The sequence below is a fragment of the Danio aesculapii genome, chromosome 25 (genome assembly GCF_903798145.1).
Source record: "Danio aesculapii chromosome 25, fDanAes4.1, whole genome shotgun sequence".
Classification (NCBI taxonomy): Eukaryota; Metazoa; Chordata; class Actinopteri; order Cypriniformes; family Danionidae; genus Danio; species Danio aesculapii.
The window spans coordinates 15,614,311-15,639,118 of record NC_079459.1 but is presented as its reverse complement, the minus strand read 5'-3'; the positions used below and the strand labels follow the sequence as shown (position 1 = coordinate 15,639,118).

The 24,808-nt window shown below is 37.0% G+C and overlaps 1 protein-coding gene across 1 annotated transcript in view; it reads right to left on the bottom strand.

The window, feature by feature from the left end:
• The window catches only part of galnt18a (UDP-N-acetyl-alpha-D-galactosamine:polypeptide N-acetylgalactosaminyltransferase 18a), a 149,491-nt gene that overhangs the window by 1,046 nt on the left and 123,637 nt on the right, over positions 1 to 24,808 (bottom strand). The window contains exons 9-10 of the mRNA XM_056451996.1: positions 24,699 to 24,794; positions 9,080 to 9,244 (exon numbers count right to left, since the gene is read on the bottom strand). Of these exons, the coding sequence (XP_056307971.1) occupies positions 9,080 to 9,244; positions 24,699 to 24,794 (261 nt within the window). The remainder of the gene's footprint in view (positions 1 to 9,079; positions 9,245 to 24,698; positions 24,795 to 24,808) is intronic.

Genomic DNA, 24,808 nt, shown 5'->3' with positions numbered 1-24,808 from the left:
GATACTGCTCCTTCAATAGACATTTAAACTTTGCGAGTACATGTCAAAAGTTTAAATGTCTGTTAAAGGAGCAGTATCGGCAGATATTAAGCAGACAGTCTACTAATACTCAAATGAGAATTAGTTGGCATGTAGATGCAATGCAAATTAAATTCAACAAAAACCATTAAAGGGACCATCAAAATAAAGTGATACCAAGATTTCTGAATGGATTTTCAGACAAAACTCTGACAAAAACAAGACAACTCTGCAAAACAAAAAGAAAACCATTATGAATAAAGACTATAAGTCCAAGTCTTCTGAAGATACACAATCACTTTATATGAATAGCAGATATACATTAGACTTTCATTTACACACAAATATTGATCAGTGACAAACAGACACTTAACGTTACCTGCTTGATGTATGAGAACAAACCCAACCGCGAGCTCAGATAAACATTAATTGCATTTGATTGGTTGTTGTTAGAAGCCAATAGTGTCTGGCTGCAGATTTGCACATGCACTCTCAGGCACATGTGCTAAATAGAGCAAGTGACTACACTGTGAGAGGCATAGGAGAGGTGAAGGTGTAGAAGTTGAAAGCCTGACAGTGCACGTACAGTTGGTCTGCAGCCAGACCCTTCTCATAGAAGCTCAAATGTGCTGTGTGACTCACAAATATAATGGAAACTCAAATCACAACTAGGTAAGCTTACTTTATTAGTCTACATGGGGATAGCCATCATCAGGGGTCTGTTCTTCGTACGTGGATTACTCAATTAGCTGGATTTGGTTATTGACGATTTGAAGTTAAAATATATATTTTAATAAAACTTATGCAATTTGTACTCCGAAACAAAAGTACAAAGACCGCCACCTGGTGGTTCAAAGAGAAAAAGTATTCATTTGAACTTTTTAGATACAAACGCGTACATGCACAATACTCGACTTTAAAAAAAAAAAAAGGATAGGCCTAATAATTTATGCAGTCATGCATGTGCTTTGACCGCTAAAATGCCGGTGATTGACACCTTTACCGATAGATTGATGCAAAATTAATTTATACAGTTATTTCTTACGCAGAGTAAGGTCAAGGCTACTATAATAAAGAAAATCTTCTCTAAATGTAGAACTAAATACATTGAAATACATGATGAATACTCTTGACACAAGAAAGTGTAAAGCCTGCAGCTCAAAACAAAGGTGGAAAGTTATTGCGTAACATATTTAACAAACCGTTTACTACGAGTTGTATGTGATTTTGCCCACATGGATAATTGAATATTAATCAGATGATGTCATTAAGCTGCGGTGCTATCAGCCAATCATTGCATTGCTGATCATGATTTCTAGGATCAATAGATCTGTCCTTCACAACACACGCAGTGATCTCAGATCAGTTCATCCAGACATTTTAATCTGATTAACAGATCCAGGATCTGCCAAATCATCTCAGATCATTTAAGTGAGGTACGAAGAACGAACCCCAGGTGTTCAACATAAAAACAAAACATCATAATGCAGCACATAAACACAAAAGTTGTTAACTACATTTTTAACTGCTAGAAATCACAAGAAAGTTGATGTCTTCATTCATATGTGTTGCCAGATCACATACAAAAAAACAGCAACAAACAAATCAAAACCGAATACCAAAATATCATTACCACCACCTGCATACTTTACTAATTCACAGTAAATACTATAGTGTTTTTGAACTGTACTAGTTATTATACTGTATCTAATAGTATTTACAGCCATTTAACAATGAATGCTACAGTACACTGTAGTATAAACCAAGAAATACTGTAATATACTTCAGTTTTTATTACAGCAAACGAAGGTGCATTGTAGTATAATATTTATAGTTGCAGAGTTGGGTAATAATGTGTTTGCTATAGCTGTTGTATTATCATAGGAACTAACGCAACAAATTATTTCAAGTAGGCTCCTTTACTATAATATGGTTCAAAAACACTACATATTAAATTCGCCTAACAGCAAGAAGGTCGCAGGTTTGAGTCCCGGCTGGACAAGTTGACGTTTTTGTGTGGAGTTTGCATGTTCTCCCAGTGTATGGGTGTTTTCCATTACCGGGTTGCGGCTTTTTCCGCTGTGGTGACCCCTTATAAATAAAGGACTAAGCAAGAGTAAAATGAATGAATGAATAATCTGGGTTCCTAAAGCCCAAGGGAGCTAAATAAGCATCAGTTACAATAAACACTCTGTGAAGTTAAGATATCCAATGGAGTGACAGAATATTAGAATAAGTTTTGAAGATGTTTTTTAAGTTACAACACTATTAGAGTGAGTATGAGGACAACATTTTTATTTTAGGGTAAACTAACTTTAGATGCTTTTCAGAAAACACAGGTAATATGACTCACGAATCTCCCCAAGACTAAAAGCATTTAGACGTTAACAAGTCCTTCTAATGCAGAATCCAAGCGACTCTAAGTAAGAAATCAAAGCTACACTCATACCTCAAGAAACTCCTTTCTTTCAATAAATAGCATGTGAAATACATCACCAAATCCTTTGAGGACAATGTCAAAAGAAAAGTGATGTTCCTGAAGTGCTTACTTCTGAAGCAGAGCCTCCAGGTTTGGCTTCTTACAGCGCTGAAGGAGGCTCCGGAGACAGACCAAACATGAAAGAGGAGCCCGCAGGCCAAACCTCACCCTTGTCCAATCATCTGCCACTGTATCAAATCCACCTCAGACACAAGGTGTATCAAACACCAAATGTCTCACTACACAGGCAAAGACACGCAGTTGGAATATTTGTGTTTGTGACACATTTCATGTATTTATTCAGGGTTGAAACATTAGCTTGTAAAACAAAATGTTGTTTGAATGTGAAACTAAATGTAAAACTTAGAAGTGTTTTTAGAAGTGGTTGCTGTGACAAAGTTAAGGAATTAAAAAAGTTATAAAAAAATAGCTTTTCACAAAAAAAATTCTATTTCATTTGCTTTAGGTTAAATTAATTTAATATGCTGAATTACATTGTATATTGTTTACATTTACATTTTATTTATGAACTGTCTTAATCATTCGTGTAATAGATTCAACAAGGTACTGGAAATAGATTTTGGTCCATATTGACATGATAGCATCACGCATTTGCTGCAGATTTGTCGGCTGCACATCCATGATGCAATTCTCCCTTTCGACCACATTCCAAAGGTGCTCTATTGGATTGAGACCTGGTGACTGTGGAGGCCATTTGAGTACAGTGAACTAATTGTCATGTTTAAGAAACCAGTCTGAGATGATTTGCGCTTTATGATGGGGTGCGTTATCCTGCTGGAAGTATAGCCATCAGAAGATGGGTACACTGAGGTCATAAAGGGATGGACATGGTCAGCAACAATACTCAGGTAGGCTGTAGCATTGACAAGATGCTCAATTAGTACTAATAGGCTCAAAGTGTGCCAAGAAAATATCCCCCACACCATTACACCACCACCAGCCTGAACCGTTGATACAAGGCAGGATGGATCTATGTTTTCCTGTTGTTGCTGCCAAAATCTGACACTACCATCTGAATGTCACAGCAGAAATTGAGACTCATGAGACCAGGCGACGTTTTTCCAATCTTTTATTGTCCAATTTTGGTGAGCCTGTGTGAATTGTAACCTCAGGTTCCTGTTCTTAGATAACTGGAGTGGCACCTGGTGTGGTCTTCTGCTGCTGTAGCCCATCCGTCTCAAGGTTCGAGAGATGCTCAGAGATGCTGTTCTGCATATCTCGGTTGTAACGAGTGGTTATTTGAGTTACTGTTGTCTTTCTATCAGCTCAAACCAGTCTGGCCGTTCTCCACTGACCTCTGGCATCAACAAGGCATTTGCACCCACAGAACTGCCGCTCACTGGATATTTTCTTTTTTTCTGACCATTCTCTGTAAACAATAGAGATGGTTGTGCGTGAAAACCCCAGTAGATCAGCCGTTTCTGAAATACTCAGACCAGCCCATCTGGCACCAACAACCATAGCACGTTTAAAGTCACATAAATCACCTTTCTTCCCCATTCTGATGATCGGTTTGAACTGCAGCAGATCGTCTTGACCATGTCTACATGTCTAAATGCATTGAGTTTCTGCCTGTGATTGGCTGATTAGAAATTCTTTAACTTTATTTATTTTTTTTTTATTTATTAATAAACTGCAAACGAGCAGCTGGACAAATAAAGTGGCCATAAAGTGGCCAGAGTGTTTGTGTGTGTGAGAGTGTTTGCGTGTGTGTATGTGTGTATATATATATATATATATATATATATATATATATATATATATATAAATAAAAATATAATATATCGGTATTTATAGTCCGGCACAGTGGCTCAGTGGGCCAGTTGGCATTTCTGTGTTCTCTCCCTGTGTTTGCGTGGGTTTTCTCTGGGTGCTCAGGTTTCCCCCACAGTCCAAAGACGTGCTTTAAGTGAATTAGGTAAACAAAATTGGCCGAAGTATACGAGTGCATGTGTGAATGCGAGAGTGTATGGGTGTTTCCCAATACTGGATTGCAGCTGGAAGGGCATCTGCTGTGTAAACATTCCGCTGTGGCATTCTGGTTCATTCCGCTGTGGCAACCTATATATATATATATATATATATATATATATATATATATATATATATATATATATATATATATATATATATATATATATATATATATATATATATATATATATATATATATATATATATATTGATTTATTGGTAAACACTGGTTGGTTTCCACAACCATTTTATTTTTATTAACTCAAACCTAAATCCTAAAACCTAAAATCCTCAAAATTCCAAAACTTCAAATCTGTAAATCCCCCTCCCTTCCCCCAAATTTTTTAAATACACACATTGGGCTCTATTTTAACGGTGTAAGCGCAAAGTCTGAAGCGCAGGGCGCAAAAGCATTAAAGGCGTGTCCGAATTTACTTTTGCATTTTAAGGACAGGTAAATATGCTCAGCACCGCTGCGCATGGGTTATGGGTGTGTTTTGAGAAAAAAACAATCAGAGTCTCCTCTCTCATTCCCTTTAAGAGTCAGTTGCGTTGCACCATGGTGCATTTGCTACTTACATGGCAAACTTTGTAAGTGTAAAAACTGAACACTTCACTAGTGAGAAAACAGTTAAACAGAGCATCTGCAGCGCAAGGATAAAGAATGAGCCTTTTCCATTTGGCCTTTACTTTCACTTTCTCACTTTCGTGGATAAGGAAACGTGTTCAGTTCTAATTTCCAGAAATTTGTATATCAAAAATTTGTATATAAAATTTGTATATCAAAATAATGTCTGCATATCAAAAAAACAGAGAACAAAAATCTGTAGTAACAGAATGAAATTACCCTATCAACTCCACAGCAGCATCATTTCATCACAGCAAAGCACAAATAAAAAACATTAATGTTGCAAAAAATATTTACTTCCTTAAATCGACTGATCATTTCACTTCATTAGACCTCATTGTATTGTTAGGAGCCACTGATTTTAATTTTGTGTTCACTTTTTTGCTTTTTCAAAGTACCAGTAGCCGTTAACCACAATTTAACCAAAAAGTTGATTTTCTACTAATGAGAAGAAAAGTCTGCTACATCTTTGATAACATGATGGTTAAAAGGGAAGTTAATATTCCTTTGTGGGTGAACTATCCCTTTAAGAACTATGACTACTGCAAAAGTTATTATCAAGGCCCTGTAATTAAAAATATTCTGGCATGCATCACTTAACAGGTGTCACCATTAGAGACCACTGCATCTCCTTCAATTAAATTCAGTTCCAAATCAGCCTTCCTGAAATAATAATAGCACAGTTTTCACACACGCATCTGTTGGTGCCAAATGCCCTAAAGAGCTAAATAATACATTTCAACAGGGTACACGTGTCAGGTAAGCTTAACGACACATTTATTCACATTCTGCCAAGCGGTATCCTGGAGACGGACTGAAAAAGCAGACTGTCAACAGACAATGTGAGTCGATAAAAACTTAATTAAAGTCATTTCTGATGTTCTCCCATGAGTCAAAAGCCAGTTCACTCTTTCAGTGGCTTTGCTATCAATTATTCATCACATCTAAAAGGCCACAATGGATTCGGCCCACCTGATTCCATTTTAAGAAACGCGGTGACTGCAGTAAGGCCTTTATCCTGCCGAGCTCGTCTGAGACATAAAACCACGTCCCGAGGGTTTGTGTGAGAATTGATATCGTTCATACTCTGATAGTACGTGTTTATTCATCCAATTCGACATCTCTCCCAAGGGGGCAGCATTACCCTTTCCTAATAACCTGTTCTGACATTTACACCACACTTCTGTTAAACCTTTCAAAAGACACCGCCTGCCGTGACATATATTAATTCATCCGTCTTTTAATAGAGACGCATATAGATGAAATCAAGATGTCTGCTACTATCCAGAATGACACTTGAATTGAATTAGGAGAGCTTTAGGACGCGCACACACAACTCACACCTCTGAATTATTAATGCTCGATATCCTGAAAGTGTCCACTGCAGTCGCAGAGCCGGAGGGCCAACAGATGCTGCAAACTGACAGCCAAATTTAAGGCAAAGTTTTGAATTAGTACTTGAATTATCTCGGAACTTCAAAGTGAACAAATCTGAACCGGCTTTAATTGAGCCGTGCAGCAAAATACAGGCATGTCAGTGCGCAATAAGGATTGTGCAGAATGTAACGTCATAATTTGGAAATATTATGTTTTTTTAATGACATATTTAATAAAATAAACCTGCACCATTTGTGTCAAGTTGTGTTTTAGGATTTCTATCAGAAAGTATGTAAAATAGGCCATCTGAAGCCCTAAATGAAGATAAATGTTTTGCAAATATTATAAACACATATTTTACTTCCCTGAACATTTTCCCGAGTTACAATCACTCCATTAACAGAAACTCTGATTTGACAAAAACTAGCCTATAGTCACATCAAGCAGAAAGAGTTAGGGTGCTTTCACACTAGCACTTTCGGTCCGCACCCAGGTTCATTTGACATCGAGTACGATATGTTTAGTGTGAACGTGTCTTCAGAACTTGAGTGCGCACTCGTGAACTGTACCCGAGTCGGCTTGAAAGTGGTGGTCTGGGGTACGGTTTGTGCGAACTCTGGTACAGTTTACTTCTGATATGAATGCAATCGTACCAAATAATGGAAGTGAACCACCAACTGTACAACAAACTTTAGTTTTCATAACGTTCATTCATGTGTGTGTGTGTGTGTGTGTATCACGTGCCTTGGCAACAATCATATAAGATAAATCAGATAAATGCAAGTGGTTCTCTGTACTTTTTTTTTGGTAACAAAAGCAGAATGACCATGATATGTGTATTTGTCCATTTTGGCGCTTTGCTTTCGTAGCCATCACCTAGCAACAGCTGTACACAAAACAGCCGCTTGAAGACGCAAGTATACCAGGGTTCAGAAAGAAAAGAGACGATGCGAACACAAACCAGCTGAGAAGGTGGCAAGGAAGGGCCGATCAGAGTTTGGTTCAGTCCAGGCAATTGAACCAAGTGTGAAAGCACCCTCAGAGTTTGTCCTTTGAAATAGTAAAAAGGAGGATTAAATTAGCTATGACACGTTATAGTGCTAGGCTTCAACGAGGCTGAGAAAAGTAAATGCAGCTAACATTAGCTTTCTGTATGCATAATGTTTTGTAAGACTTTGGAATCTGGATTGCATTTTCAAATGTATTATTTCCTCCAACAGTGCTTGGAAAAAAGATGAACAAGTTCCTCTGGAGCCAAAGCCTCTATTAGAGAAAAGAGATAAAAGGAAGAGGCAAAAAAGAGGAGAGCTGAAAGAAAATGTACTCACACAGCTACCTAAGGCTGATTTATACTTCTGCGTCGAGTGGTCGGCGTGATCCACTGTGCCTGCCTTGCACGTAGCCGTGCATTTATACGTCTGCATGCTGTTTGTGTTAATGTTAACATTGTTAACATTAGCTGGTTTTCCACTATTGTGCACGGATACGGTTTCATTCATTCCACTGTCGTGCTGCAAAAAAAGCTCTGGAACGTTACACAAAACGCATCAGTAGTTGCCTTGGTAACGTAATGTAAACAGTTTCCTTTGTTCAATTAAATTTAAATAAAAGCCGAAACTAATTTTTTCATGTTTACATGAAAAAGCGAAACAACCGCGTAACTAAACACTGTTATACCACTCTCTCATATAGGAGTGCTAAATATAGCTAAATGTCACAGCACCCATATTTATTTGCAAGGAAAAATGACCAAAATGTAAGGTGATGATTAAAAATGATTGGAGGGGAAATAAATTATATATTTAAAATCTCAGTACATAACAGAAAAACTAAACAATGATATGCACCATAATTTAAAGTCTTAACTAACTAACCAACTAATCAACTAATAAACTAACTTTGCTCTAGGCAGCAAGGACTTCTGCCACTTTGGGTGCCTGACAGTGAGCTCCTTGCTCCTTGCTCTCCCTGCTCTACCCATGGCAGCAGACGTCATTAGGCCCTGGCTTCTGGAAGGCAGTAGGCACTCCTTCGAGCCCTTGGAGACAACAGACATCACTTCACAACTTGGGAGATATTAGTGGTGAAGTTACCACAGGATCACTACAATGATAACCTATGGGATAAGGAGGAACATAATTGAGAGACAAATAAAATCTGGATCGTGAACCCACTGCAGAGTAGCCCAAATACTACTGTACTAGGAAAGCTTCACTCTTCTGTCTCCCCTGTGGATGGGGGACAAGATCTCCATGTTTGGGTGTCCTGCAGCTGGTGCAGATGTTAGCAGATTTTGGTTAGAAGTGGATTGTCCTTTGACCCCTCAGAGATGACAATTTGGTGGACACGAGCCGCTCTGTTCCTCCAGCACCACTACAATAAAAGGCAATGAGTTGCCCATTCCCAGTCACAAACCTGTCATGCGTGATTTCTCTTCGTTGCAAAGTTTCTTTGGCATTGAATTCCTCTTTCTGACCTGGGGTCTCATTTATAAAACTTAGCATAGGAGCCGTCCTAAAAGTGAACATATTCCAGAATAAATAAAATTGTATGCTGCTCATTTAGCCCCCCTGATTGTATACCTGAGTGAAAAGCCAGGAGAGTTTCATGTGTTTGTTGTTGGCGTAGCTGCATTCCAGGAGTCGTGGTCGGCCGTTCACGTCCACCAGGCACTTGTTGTCATCATCATCAATTGTTGGACTCAATCCTCCGACATGCAACTGTTGAGAGCTTGTGAAGTACACATTCTGAAACAACAGAAGAGAAAAACACATAATTGTGTTAATTCAAGCACTGAGCATAGGGTTTATAATTCAAACCCAGAATTACAACAACAGTACATTTGTAATGTCATGAGTCATGACATATCTTTTAGCATTCTGATTCATTTATTTGTGCCGTCTGAATGTCTGTTTGGGCAGCGCATTACTCAGCTCTGTATTACACAACCCCTAAAATGAATTATTCATGGCCGATAATTGTGTTTTTGCTGCGAAATCTCTAAGACGATTTGGCTCAGTTTCAAATCCCAATGTTGATACCTAGTATTGCATCCTAATGGGCTCAAGAGAGAAGAATAACTTTTCCTTATCGAACGACTCTCATTTGTTAATTCATACCCACCATTTAAACATGGGCTGAATGCCAATGGGCTACTTCAACAAAGCACTTAATGTGCGCTTACACTGCTGATGATGGAGAAATGTATGTGTTCATTTATATAAAACGTCTACTAATGGGACAATCTACTATTGATAACACAAACCTCTTTGTTGTGTTATGTTTTCTTTCTGTGTAAGTGATCCTGTAAGAAATTAAAGCCCATGTGAGATTAAATATTTTATAGCAGATTGTTATTCTTTAGGTGAGCAATTAATAAGTGCAAGGTAATCCACTGAAAAAAATAGTTCTTTTGGCAATCTTCAATCAAAGTGACCATTTGCTTTGGTGTTTGAAGTGCTGGTCTGTCACTGTTGATATCAGTTTGATGGCTTAAGCCACAGTATTCTTAAACCCGCCCCTCTAACCGTTAGTTGGCTATTAGGGAATGATACACAAAAGAAAGCCCCGCCCCCTACTTAATATTCCATTTCAGCTGGAAGTACATCGACATACTGAAATAAAACTCTCAGCAACTTGCGTGATTATGTTTAACCAATTACGACAGGTCTGTGGTAAATATGTAATAAGGAGGCGTGTTAAAATAATCAGTTTTAAATCCTCAAGTTAGTTTCTTCTGTTCAGTCCTTTGAGGTCAGTTGTAAGCAAAAGCATGAAGCCAATGGACATCTGATTTAGAGCTAATATAAAGGTAGTATAAATGAAATATAGATGGACTGCATACCAGTGTCAGTTGCACAAAGTCAATCCTTTCCTATGGCCTCATAGGAGAGTAAAGTGTCCATCATATGTTGCAGAATCTCAGTGGATGTAGTACTTTAAACTTTGCATTTGGACAAACAAGTGTTTTAACATAATGATTATTGAATACGTTATAGTAGGAAAGCCTTTGCTTTTGGAAGCAGCGACCTACAATTATCTTTCAACCCTAATATGGTAAAGTTTTACAACATTACCTGTTATCAAGTTTTGTTTACACTGATTTATTGAGTAAACATCAGTAGAATAACCTTTACTTTGTCTTACTTTTGTTTTCATGATTAATTTTACTCTTTTCCAGTTGAGTTTAGACAGTGTTATCATTGCTTTTGTTGTCAGGTTTATTCGTAGTGTAATTTGGTAATTTGTTGTTTTGCAACATTCAGGGCCCTATCATACCCTCGGTGCAATAAGGCACAAGATGTGTTTGGTGCGATTTGTTGCTATTTTCAGACCAGCGCAACCCTAATTTTCACTTTGTGCGCCACATTGTTAAAATAGCAAATCCATTTGCTGCCCTTTTGGACTCATGGGTGTGTCGGCCTAAAAAGGAGGTGTTTTAAGGCGCATTGTTGATGCATTGCTATTTTGAGGAACTGAAATAGACTGCGTCATTGACCAACTAAAAGCTTGTCTAAAGTCCAACGTAGAGCACATTAGTTGTGCACCGATGCAGGTTTAAATACTTACACATTGCTTAATATGCAAAAATCTCTACATATGAAAGAAAAAGTGTTAAAGAGCCCATATTATACATGAAATAGGGTCATATTTAGGTTGTAAGGGTCTCCAACAACAGTCTAATATGCATGCAAGGTCATAAAACACTTTGATGGTCTTATAATCTGCATTTATTTTTACCTAATTATCCCAACGACTCCCATATGAATCGTTCAGCGATTCATTTGTTCCCAACCCCCTCCTCAGTGCGAAGCTAATCTGCGCTGATTGGACCGATGACAGCCTGCTGCGATTGGTTGACAGTGACAGGCTTCAGCACGAGACAGAGTGAAATGCCCAGCTGGTAATCAACTATATAAAAGTAGTCACAGTGCACACGCGCTTCATAGTGTAAGGCTTTTTTCACACACACACACACAACCCTCCTCAGAAGAACTGGGGAGATCGACGCGAGTCTCCTAGCCTCTCCCTCTCCCTCTCCCTCTCTCACACACACACACAACGCTCCTCAGAAAAACTAGGGAAAGCGACGCGAGTCTCTCTCTCTCTCTCTCTCTCTCTCTCTCTCTCTCTCTCTCACACACACACACACACACAACGCTCCTCAGAAGAACTAGGGAAAGCGACGCGAGTCTCTCTCTCTCTCTCTCTCTCTCACACACACACACACACAACGCTCCTCAGAAGAACTAGGGAAAGCGACGCGAGTCTCTCTCTCTCTCTCTCTCTCTCTCTCTCTCTCTCACACACACACACACACACAACGCTCCTCAGAAGAACTAGGGAAAGTGACGCGAGTCTCCTGTTTCCTAGCCGTCACAAACTCGACCTGTTCTTTTTCTCTCTCTCTCTCTCTCTCTCTCTCTCTCTCTCTCACACACACACACACACACACACACACACATCACGTTCCTCCTCAGAACTAGGGAGATCGACACGAGTCTCCTGTCTCCTAGCTTACGATCGCAAAACAAAGCGGCACGCGTCGCATTTTTAACGTGGCTTATATGTGATAAGAGAATATAAAGAGTAACCGCGTGTACTGTACCAGGTTAACAAGTAACAAAACACAATAAATACATAATTTGCAAGTTAAACGAGGCAACAATTTTAATCGCACTTACTTACACTAGTGAATAAACCTCAACCACTGACTCTTCACAGTTCACAACTCATCTTTCGGTAGAGACTGTCAATATTATCCATCTGAGCACAGCGTGACTTCATTCGACCGGCGGCGTCTGTGTGTGTGTGTGTCTAGTGTTTTTTCTGTGTTAGTGGGCGGGGCCGCAGGTTTCAAATCTCCCTGGTTTGCGCACGTAACTACTGGCGAGGCTTGTGTTTCGTGGCTGCGTCATCGCGAAACACCTAATGACTCGTTATCAAGACGACTCGTTTGAAGCACTATGAGTCGACTCTTTTATAGATGAATCAATAGTTTTAAACACTGTACACTTACAGATTTAAGCCTTAGCTGGATATTTCACTTCACTTAGAGCTGTGTTACACACTACATGGAAGGGCATTTTCAAAAACCCATAATATGGGCTCTTTAAAATGTTACAAAATTATTATTTTCTACATAAATATAATAACCACTGCCTCCATGCCTTCTTCATATCGGGGTGCTTTTTTCAGTTTATTCATGACAATTTACTTTTGCATATTGTTAGCAGTATTATTTATTATTATGCATATTTATTCATTCATTCATTCATTTTCTTTTCGACTTAGTCCCTTTATTAATCTGGGGTCGCCACAGCCGAATGAACCGCCAACTTATCCAGCATATGTTTTACACACCGGATGCCCTTCCAGCCGCAACCCATCACTGAGGAACATACATACACACGCATTCACGTACAGAACGTATTTTTCCAGCCTTTAAATAGCAAAAGTGGATTCACTGTTGATTTAAAAATCCACATTGTTTAAATCAGTGCTACATTTTTTGAGTATAATGTACACACAGAATGAGTAAAATGTAGTTGAAACAGTATTCTAAAGTAAACTATAAATGACGAAGTGGAAATTACTGACCAAGTTAGGTTTAATTATTCCATATGTTAATTTGACAAGTTCCATACATGCAAAAAGAACTACGATGCCTATTTATTTTGTACAGTTTTCAATTTTATGCAACATCACGCATAATATAATGATTTTCATTTGATATGTCCATAACTACAGTAATTTCAGTAGTGGCAAAATTACAAGTTTAACTTCATTTACAAAAAAAGGAGTTCTTTGGTTTCCATTAACTGTGGCGGTATTTGACAAATACAAAAAGAACTTTCAGATATTCAACATTTGCTTTGAATCACTAATACACACTTTGTTGGACCGAGTCCTAAATCAATAGCCCCGATCCATTAAAACCCCAGCCTTACCAAAAACAAGCCCTTTCTGAAAGATTTCATTTCATGCAAGAAGCCCACAGTTATTTTCTTCTTCAGTGTCTGGATGGATTGATATTTCACATCAAAAGCCTGAGCTTGGAAAAGAGCTAACAATATTATTGATTAGACACATCGTGGCTAAGACAACTTCTCTCAAAACACACATTTGTACACCGTCCAGATTCAAAAGTTGTGTTACAATCTGTTTTGGAATATCTGATACAGAACAAAGTGTATTCTGCTCTTCTCTTCAGGTGCAAATCGATTCAGATCTTCTGGTATCTTTTGGGAGCTGCCATTCTTCATGCTGAGACTCAAGTAGGGATGCCTACAGTGTCCCAGAGAGCTTAATGTGCTGCGATTTAGGAAAACACATGCAATTACAAATAGCACCAGCAAATTAAGAAAAGATCTTCTTAAGTTTGACAGCATATGTGTTTCAAATTCTCACAACGCGAACATATTAAGAAAACGTGTTGCTTTTTCTCACAGCATTTGCAAATAGCACGGAACACAACGGAAATGTTTCAAGGGCACACAGAAATGTGACGGGCCCAGTTATTTAGGTTATGTCTATTTAAGCTAATATTCTACAAAAGACAAGAGAATCATGTAACCAGAATGTTAAAATAAACAGAACAAAAAAACCTTTTCAAAGATCACCTACAACTTCTCTGAGTGATTGTCACAGCAGATCTCAGCCAGGCCCATCAAGTTTTTTGGGTCCCCTTCAAACATTTTCGTTAGTCTGGACGCTTTCTTAATTTGTCCATGTTGTGAGAATTTGCAGCACATTTTCTTAATGTGTTTTCATTGTGAGGATTTGCTTCATGTACGCTGTCAAACCAATGAAGATCTTTTCTTGATTTGATAGCGTTTTTTGTAATTGCACGTGTTTTCATAAATTTCAACACATTATGCTATATCGGCCACCGTAGATGCCATTTTCAACAAATTCCCATAGTTTATTGTTTTTTAAATTGAATAAAGAGTTGTTGTTCTTGTTGTTTGAAATAATCATTAATCATACATACAGTACTGTAAGTATGCAAGTACAATTTAAACAGACTACTTGAACTATTATACTATTATTGCTAAATAAACTGCAACATCTAAACATTGTACTTTCAAGATTGCAGTTCTCACAATGTCGTTATTCATGTTTCTGTCTGCATCTCCTTAATGGTGTGTAATATTGTGCTCATTCAAATGATTAAAATGTATTACAGTGAACAATGCATTTTGTGACACCACAATACAAATGACAGAGCATATGAAACGATACTTTTTATTTGGTAAAATACGATATATATCGTCATATCACACCCAATAATAATAATAATAATAATAATAATAATAATAAAACCTTACATTTATATAGATGTTTCTGGACACTCAAAGAGCTTTACACATTTTTGGGGGAATCTCCTTATCCACCACCAATGTGAACATCTACCTGGATGCAGCAACGGCAGCCATATTGTGCCAGACCGCACACCACACAACAGCTGATTGATGATTTGGGGATGGTTAGGAGGCCATGATAGACAGAGGTTAGTGGGCAAGTGGCAACATCCTAGGATTTTTAACAACCACAGAATCAGGACCTCGGTTTAACATCTCATCCAAACGACGGCGCTCACTGAGCAGTATAGAGCCCCCATCAATACACCGGGGCATTAGGACCCACACAGACTGCAGGTTGAGTGCCCCCTGCTGGTTTCACTATCACCACTTCTGGCAGCAACCTAGCTCTCCCTTGTGGGCTCCCATCCAGGTACTGACCAGACGCAGCCCATGTGAGAGTTGCAGAGCGCTAGCTGCCAGCCAAGCTAAATCTTTTACCTGAATTACACTAAAGTCTACAGTCAAAGATCAGATCTGTTTGACTTTGTAAAGGCAAACAGCAAACAAGTCAAACATTTATAATTTTTTTGTGCAGGGCACCTTGACATGAAAATCTCTGCGAACATAAATCTCAATGGTCACAACTAATCATTCATTCACAAAAGAAACAATGCACATCCTTCGAGATCCGTTGATGAGCTCTGAAACTGTGACAGAATTAAAAAGAAAAAGATGGAGAGCTGAAATGAGATGGGGAATAACATGAAGAAAAAAAGAGACAAAAATGAGGACTGAGCTTACAGGGACTCGCTGAATGCAATTTCTGCTTGAAGAGGGTTTATGGCTGTTGTATGGGAACAATGTTCATTTTGCTGAATGAATGTGAGAGTCGCAGTGAAAGAAAAACTGAGCTTTGTCATTGCTTCATTTCCAACACGCTCAAATCCCTGAGCTCAGTGTTCATCCGCCGAGCTGAGGTATTGTCTAACGGCCCATTAAAGATAAAACACATCCAGCAGCACGAGGACTGATCTGTACGCCGATATGCTCATACTTGCACATTATATCAGAACGCCTTAATGCTTTAACTGTCAGTTTAAGTGCGCAAAGAGACGTGAGATGAAATAATAATAGTGCGAATACATTCTGGCTGCTGGTGATGTTGTGTATATGTGTTAGCATTCATTCATTCATTCATTCATTTTCCTTCGCAGTAGTCCCTTTATTCTTCAGGGGTCGCCACAGCGGAATGAACCACCAACTTATCCAGCATATGTTTTACACAGCAGATGCCCTTTCAGCTGCAACCCAGTACTGGGAAACAGTAGAATATATGTATTAAAATTTCATATAAATTATTTATTAATAGTATGAATAATAATAATCTATATATAATGTTATGTAAATTGGGCAAAACTATTAGCTTTTCTGCAAAATTGTAATTCTTTTTCAACTATTTTTAAACATAATAGTTTTAACTATAATAAGCAATTTATTTTGTCTTCACTATGATGATAGTATATAATATTTATAAAAAAAACATGGGGTGACGTGGTGGCGCAGTAAGTAGTGCTGTCGCCTCATAGCAAGAAGGTCGCTGGTTCGAGCCTTAGATGGGTCAGTTGGCATTTCTGTGTGAAGTTTGCATGTTCTCCACAAGTTTGCGTGAGTTTCCTCCGGGCGCTCCAGTTTCCCCCACAAGACCAAAGACATGCAGTACAGTTGAATTGGGTAGACTAAAAAATTGTCCGTAGTGTATGTGTGTGAATGAGAGAGTGAGGGTGTTCCCCAGGGATGGTTTGCAGCTGGAAGGGCATCTGCTGCGTAAAACACATACTGCTGGATAAGTTCAATCCGCTGTGGCGACCCCTGATTAATAAAGGGACTAAGCCGAAAAGAAAATGAATGAATGAATAAAAAACATGTATAAATTTTTTGTATAAATATATGTATTAAATGTATATTTCCTTAGAGAGCTAATTAATTTGACCCTGAAAATAAGACTTTCTCTAGAATAAAAAATAAATAAAATAAAATAAATAAATAAATAAATAAATAAATAAATAAATAAATAAATAAATAAATATATAAAACAGGAAATACTGTAAACATTTGCTTACTCGGTTAAACAACTTTAACTGTATGTCAATATAATATAGCATTATATAATACAGTCATTCATTTTTTAAGAGGAATTTATTGTTACCGACTCGGTCCCAGTCCTTTCCCTTGCTGGCCAGCAGAGGTCACCATCCCCGGACTTTTAAGCATTACATCATCCATCTAAACTGATTGTGCACACACCTGAACCGAATCTAGTTAACGGCCCACGCTTCCTATATAAGCCACACTCAAACACCAGTTCATTGCGAAGTCTTGTTTAGCACCGGCCAGCATTACTGAGCGTTCTTTCCTGTCTGATCTTCTGAGAATAACCCCGGACTGTTTCTGACTCTGATTTGCCTTCTGCCTGCCCACGACCCTTGCTTTATACACAGACTCTGAACCACGCTGCCTGCCCTCGACCCAAGCCTGTCTAACGGATTCTGAACCACACCGCCTGCCACTGATCTATGCCTGGTAAATCACTCTGTGTCTGTCAGCCGCCAGCCCCAAGACCAATATTGATTACTGTTGATGTGTGTTCACACTTTAGTGCGTATTGGATGTTTGACTGTGACTAATAAATACTGCATAATGGATCCCTCCGTGTCAGTCTCCTCGTTACATTTTATAATATATAATTAAGCATATTTGATAACTTGTATAACACACAATACTTTAAAAAAAAAAAATTATATACATATACACTTTACCATTCAAAAGACGATAAGGTTTGTTAATGTTTTAAAAGAAGCCAATTCTACTCACCAAGTTGATACAGCAAAAACTGTGAAATTGTGTAACATTATAACAAAATTGAAATAAGTTTTCTTATTGAATGTAGTTTCAGATTTCTTTTATTGCTGTGGTTTAAAGCGGAATTTTCCTCATTACCTCAGTCTTTAGTGTCACATGATCCTTCAGAAATCATAACCATATGATGATTTGCTGTTTTAATAAGGTCAGTTTTTATTGGAACAAAATCACTTTATTGTTATCAGCACTGAGAATGTTTCATAGTAACGTGGAAATTGACACATTTTACTTTTAGCATTTTTTGATAGAGATTTTTTTTTTTTTAAATAGCTTTTATTTTCAATTCTGTTTTACATTATAAATACATTTATGATATAAAAGTAAAATAGCTTTTATTAATAAAGCTATTATTTCAATCTTTTCATCAAAGAATCCTAAAATTAAAAAAGTTTCAGAACTGATTGTAAGAATCATTAGTGATTTTATACCAATAATAACTGATCCTAATAGAACAGAAACAAAGCAGTAAATGATATGTGTACATCACTATAATAAAATAAGTCATTTTTTGTGTTTGTAAAAAAATTCAAACCAACAACAACACCAGCAGACATTTTAATAAAACAGTAATATTAAATATTAAAAGCCTGAAATGGTATATCAAAATATCCATTCATTTATTTTCCTTTGGCTTAGTCCCTTATTTATCAGGGGGGGCCACATCAGAATAACCCTCCAACTATTGCATGTGTTTTACTCAGTGAATGCCCTTCTAGCTGCAACTCAGTACTGGGAAACGTATACTCTTGCATTCACACACACTCATACACTATGAGCCAGATTAGTTTATTCAATTCACCTAGCGCATATATTTGGACTGTGGGGGAAACCGGAGCACCCAGAGGAAACCCACACGAACACAGAAAGAATGTGCAAACTCCACACAGAAATGCCAACTGATCCAGCCAGGACTCGAACCAGTGGCCTTCTTGCTGTGAGGCGACACTGCTAACCACTGAGCCACTGTGCCACCCGTACATCAAAACAATATTCTGTAGTGAATTAGCAATGCTCATAATTCACCCGTTCTCAACAACTTCCAGAAAGTTTGGAATTAGCAAGAACAGAAAGTGGAGAGATTAAAGCGATCTGCTCTGCACCATTGTGTCGACTGCCATAAGAGAAGTGGAAGCACATGGATATGAATTCAGCAGGTGTAAGAGACCCGAGCAGGTAGTTAAAATCATGCTGACGCTGCCGTTCTCCCTCTTTCCCTCGCTCTCATTTATATTTCTGTGACACACATTCACAATCTACAATCCTTCCTCATCTAAATGATGCCTGTGGCGGAGAAACAGCCTCCCTGCTTGTGTTCTAAGTCATTGCTCTTTATTGAGATTCATTATAGCGCTGGAATCTGTCGAAATCCCTATTCCCCCAGAGAGTCCATGCTTTATGGCTAAAGCTCCCTATTTTTTAACTCTATTTTTGCAGGATTTCATTTATTGTGGAAACTGGTGGTGTAATACACTCGTGATAGTAATGAAAAAAACCTGTCTGGATTGCCTCAAATGTAGCAGCTGCAACTGTTCATAGAAAAATTCAGATTTTAACGTGCAAATAATTATGTTCTAAAATATATATTCATACATCCCACAATACTTTATGATAGCAATTATATACCCTACTTTAAAATTGAAATTATAACATAATCAAAAATAGTAATTTTTTCATAATTTTTAAATTATATATTGTCATTCTGATACTATAAGATAATATGATTATATATATATATATATATATATATATATATATATATATATATATATATATATATATATATATATATATATATATATATATAAAATATATATTTAAATTTATCTTAAGAAAGAATTATAATAAAAATTCTATTAAATAAAATTCTTCTGGAGAGCTATTTTTACAGGATATCATTTATTGTGGAACCTGGTGGTGTAATAAACTCATGATAATAATGAAAAACCTGTATGGATTGCCTCAAATATAGCAGCTGCAACTGTTAAAAAATCATATTTTAGCGTGTGTGTATATAATTGTTGTTTACAATAGCAATTATATATAAATTTTAGTTGAAAGAATATAAAATAGTAAAAATTTGTGATAACTATTTATTACATATTGCAATTTAGATACAAATATATAATATTAAATTATATAACCTGCCCCTAAATCTATTCATTTTATTATTATTTATTATTATTATTTCACCTTGTATTATCCACTGTTTTGTTATGTAATTCGTTCTTGTATATATTTGAGGTGCTGTATTAAGATCCTCAGTTTGTTATGAATGTTAAACATTTTTTTTTTAAATTCAATAAAATATTTGTCTACTACTATTCATTCATTTATTTTATTTTCGGCTTGGTCCCTTTATTAATCCAGGGTCACCACAGCGGAATGACCCGCCAACTTATCCAGCACATGTTTTACGCAGCTCTGGGAAACATCCATACACACTCATACACTACGGATAATTTAGCCTATCCTATTCACCTGTACCACATGTCTTTGGACTGTGGGGGAAACTGGAGCACCCGCAGGAAACCAACGCGAATGCAGGGAGAACATGCAAACACCACACAGAAACGCCAACTGACCCAGCCGAGGCTCGAACCAGCGACCTTCTTGCTGTGAGGAGTCAGCACTACCTACTACGCCACTGCGTCGCTATCTACTACTATACAATTGATATATTTTTATTATATTATATTATATTATATTATATTATATTATATTATATTATATTATATTATATTATATTTTTATTATATTATATTATATTATATTATATTATATTATATTATATTATATTATATTATATTATATTATATTATATTATTCATTTTCTTTTCGGCTTAGTCCCTTTATTAATCAGGGGTCGCCACAGCGTAATAAACCGACAACGTATGTTTTACCTAGCCGGGGCTTGAACCAGCAACCTTCTTGCTGTGAGGTGACAGTGCTAACCACTGCGATGCCTACATTATATTATATTATCCATTCATTCAATTTTCTTTTTGGCTTAGTCCCTTTATTAATCTGGGGTCGCTACAGCAGAATGTACCACCAACTTATCCAGTCTATGTTTTATGCAGCGGATGCCCTCCTAGCTGCAACCCATCACTGGGAAACTGATAACAATATTAATTCTACTAATCAAAATTTTTCTGGAGAGCTGACTTTTTTTCTTTACACTATTTTTGCAGGATAACATTTATTGTAGAATAAGATGGTGTAATACAGACATGATGATAAAAAAATCCTGACTGTATTGCCTCAAGCAGCACAACTGTTCAAAAATTCATATTTCTGGCATCAGCATAAAACAATGAAGACTTTTTATGAAATACGATGATGCCTTTATGGGTTGCAAAAATCGACAATGTGTCACTGTGGAACACTGAGATCAATTGCAACAAAAAGCAAGCCAAGCACATACAAGAAGATGCTGAAGCCAAATCTTCATAAAAGAGAAATCTTCATAGACGAGGAAATGTCTTTTAACTCACATTTTCAGAATGAATTAAACAACTGAAGTGTGCAGAGCCTTTGTACAGTATAGGAATGAATGGCAGAGCTATAAAAACTCAATCTTTGTATTTCAGCCTTTTGATATCTCAATATTTATGTGTTTGCTCTAAAATAGCATAAAATAAAGATATTTTTTCAGCCAAACAGATTCCAAGTTTAAACATAAAAAGCTAGAACTCTGTGAAACTTCTGACTTTTTTGTCTTGCAATTGTAAATAAACCTCTGCCTATTTCGAGGTTTAAGTTTTGAGTTTATATCTGACTTTTTTTTCTCAGAATTACAAGACATGAACTGTGAGAACACATATAAACTCACTGTTATGAGAAGGAAATAAAATAAATTTATAGTGCAAAGTTAAAACTGCCAGATGAAAATGCAGAATGCTAGACGTAATGTTGGAAATATGAGATTGAAACTCAAAACAACAAAATGCTAACTCAGATTTGGAGGATATAAACTTGTTAAAAGTGGTAGCTTTAGTTTAGCTGCTGTTCTAAAATGTTCACCCATGTGCTCATATGTTAAATGCAAAATTTTTGTAGCTTTAGCTAAATGCCTGTTTTAAAATCTTCCATCAAATGATTGAACAAACCTGTTGTAGCTTGTCACTTGTTTTTAAACATTCAACCATGTGCCCATGCTACCATGTTAAATATTAAACAACTGCACATAGAGCTTAACGGTTAATGCACATGTCATAAAGCATTTATCCATGTGTCCATACTGGCATGCCTAATGCTAAAACATTGGAACTGTGGCTAAGCCGTTAGCAAACATGCTTGAAAACATCCTGCCAATCATGTTAAAGGCAATGGTAAGTTTAAAAATAAATTAAGATGTGATTATTGCATACAGGCATTTTAAATGTTAAAACATTTACCTTTAACTTAGTGGCTAGCAAACATATGCTAAAACATTTACATATGTCTTCACAGGCATGTCACAACAAAGTTGTAGTTTAGCAATTAGTATACCTGACAAAAGTCTTGTCGCCTATACAAGTTTTAGGAACAAATAATAACTTGACTTCTAGTTGATCATTTGGTATCAGAAGTGGCTTATATGAAAGGTAGAGGCCTCTAGATTACACTTATTTTACCTAAATAAAATATGATCATGCCTTGATTTTTAATTATTTAATTAGACAGAAAGGTCTGACTTTGCTTAGACAAAAGTCTTGTCACTTAACAGAAATAAAGTACAGTATAGAATATAAAGTCATGCTGCAGTGGAAAAAGTATTAATATTGTGTATGACTTCCATGAGCTTTGATGTCTGTGTTCACACATCTCTGCAATGACTCAAATAACTTATTAATAAAGTCACCTAGAATGGCAAAGAAAGAGCTCTTGTAGGACTCCCAGAGTTCATCAAGATTCTTTGGATTCATCTTCATTTGCTTCCTCCTTCTAACCCCAGACATGCTCAATAATGTTCATGTCTGGTGGCTTGGCTGGCCAATCCTGTAGCACCTTCTTTGCTTTCAGGTACTTTGACGTGGAGAGAGAGAAGGAGAACTATCCTGCTGAAGAATTTGTCCTCTTCTGTGGTTTGTAATGTAATGAGCAGCACAAATGTCTTGATACTTCAGGCTGTTGATCAATGATGTTGCCATCTACTCTTGTGTGCCCCCATACTGAATGTAACCCCAAACTATGATTTTTCCAAATTTGACTGATTTCTGTGAGAATCTTGGGTCCATGCGGGTTCCAATAGGTCTTCTGCAATATTTGTGATGATTGGGATGCAGTTCAACAGATAATTTATTTGAAAAATCAACCTTCACCCACTTTTCCAAATGGTCAACTAGAAGTCAAGTTAATATTTATTGCTCTAACAACTGGGATCGAGGAGAGGATTTTTGTTAGGTAGTGTAAACATTGTTAAATATCCATGCATGTGCTCATACAGGTACGTTAGATATTAAAAAGTTGTATCTTCAACTAGCAAACATCCTCTAAAATGTTCACAGATGTGCTCACAGGCACATTAAAAATGCTGTATATGTATCATTACGATTAGCCACATGTTTTAAAATATTCATCTATTTGCTCATACAGGTATGTTAGATATTAAAGATATCTGAGTATATAGAAATGGGCATACTGTGAGACTCAGACACCACTGTTTCCTCATTTTCATGTAAATTCAATGAGTGTAAAACCCCAGTGTGCAATGGGCAAATCAGAAGACAAAACCAGCTATGATGAGACTCACGAGCCATGCGCTCTGCATTTGCATGTAAGCCTCATTTGGGTCGTTTATCCGGACCTAACGAGCAGCCATGTCATAAAGCTGTGAGATCATAAAAAAGCTCTGAGACCATTATTTAAAAAATATTTTTAAGTGTACAGTTTGCTTACTATGTATGTGGAACTTTATTTTGTATACACAAGCACCAAATTGTTTACTGTGCGTTACTGGGCAACTACAGCACGAGGCACATTCAAACTGCCCTCAGGACACAAAATGCGAGACTGATTATACAGATTATACATTTATTCATCTCCACTCCGAAGACTCATAAGGTATGTTTAGGTACATCTTTTGTTAATTCATCATGTTTATTGTGAAATTTGATGCGTGTGTTTTAACAAATACATGTAGACTTCTGAATCATGTCAAATCAATCAGCTCAACCGTCATCTGATCATGCAGAGGTTGATATTAATTCCTGTTGGTGTTTTCCTTGACTGTAGCTTCAAAATACAACGCAATACATCTCTATCACTCTCTTTTGTAAAGTTTAATTTGAATTTAGCCTTTATCCACAACAGATCTGGTGAGCAAAATAGGTTAACGTTACTCTGAGCTCTTTAATATTCACAATGCAAATCATATATGGTCAATCATGGACTTTCTGATTCTATGGGTATTTTACAGAGTAATAAATGAGCTTATAAAACCATTTATGCAGATTTTTTTTACTTACCGAAGCCATAAACCTACTATGTAGATATTAGAGAACAATTTAACTTATTAAACCAATGCAGTATATGGCACCTTTAAACTTTAACCTAACATCCTCTAAAATGTTCACAGATGTGCTCACAGGCATGTTAAATCTTCAAATGTTGTAGATGTATCATTACTATTAGCCACATGTTTTAAGTATACAGCCATGCTAAATATTAAAAGGTTGTAGCTTTAGCTTAGCAGCTAATTCGCATGCTCTAAAACATTCATCCATGTACTCACGCAGTTACTGAAGGTTTAAAGCAAGTTTTACTGTTTCATAAACCTATCTTCCACCCTTTTTTTCCTTTATTTGATCTCTAGGCCAAAAATACAATATTAAAAGCCTTTAAGATCACACACTGTGCAGATACAATACAGAGAGAGCAGGAGACGTGATGCAGTTGGACATGAACACTTACAGTATATATAAATGAGTTACACGCACTCTTGAGGGCTGAAAAAGGCATGAAAGCCAGAAGGTGCAGTGGACTGGACACTAACCTGAGGCGTCAGGCCATGGCAAATGTACAGGATGGGAATGTTGTCAGAGTCGGGACCTTGATCCACACAAAGATCCGGCCTCAGGCTGTTCCTCAGCTACATGTAAACAC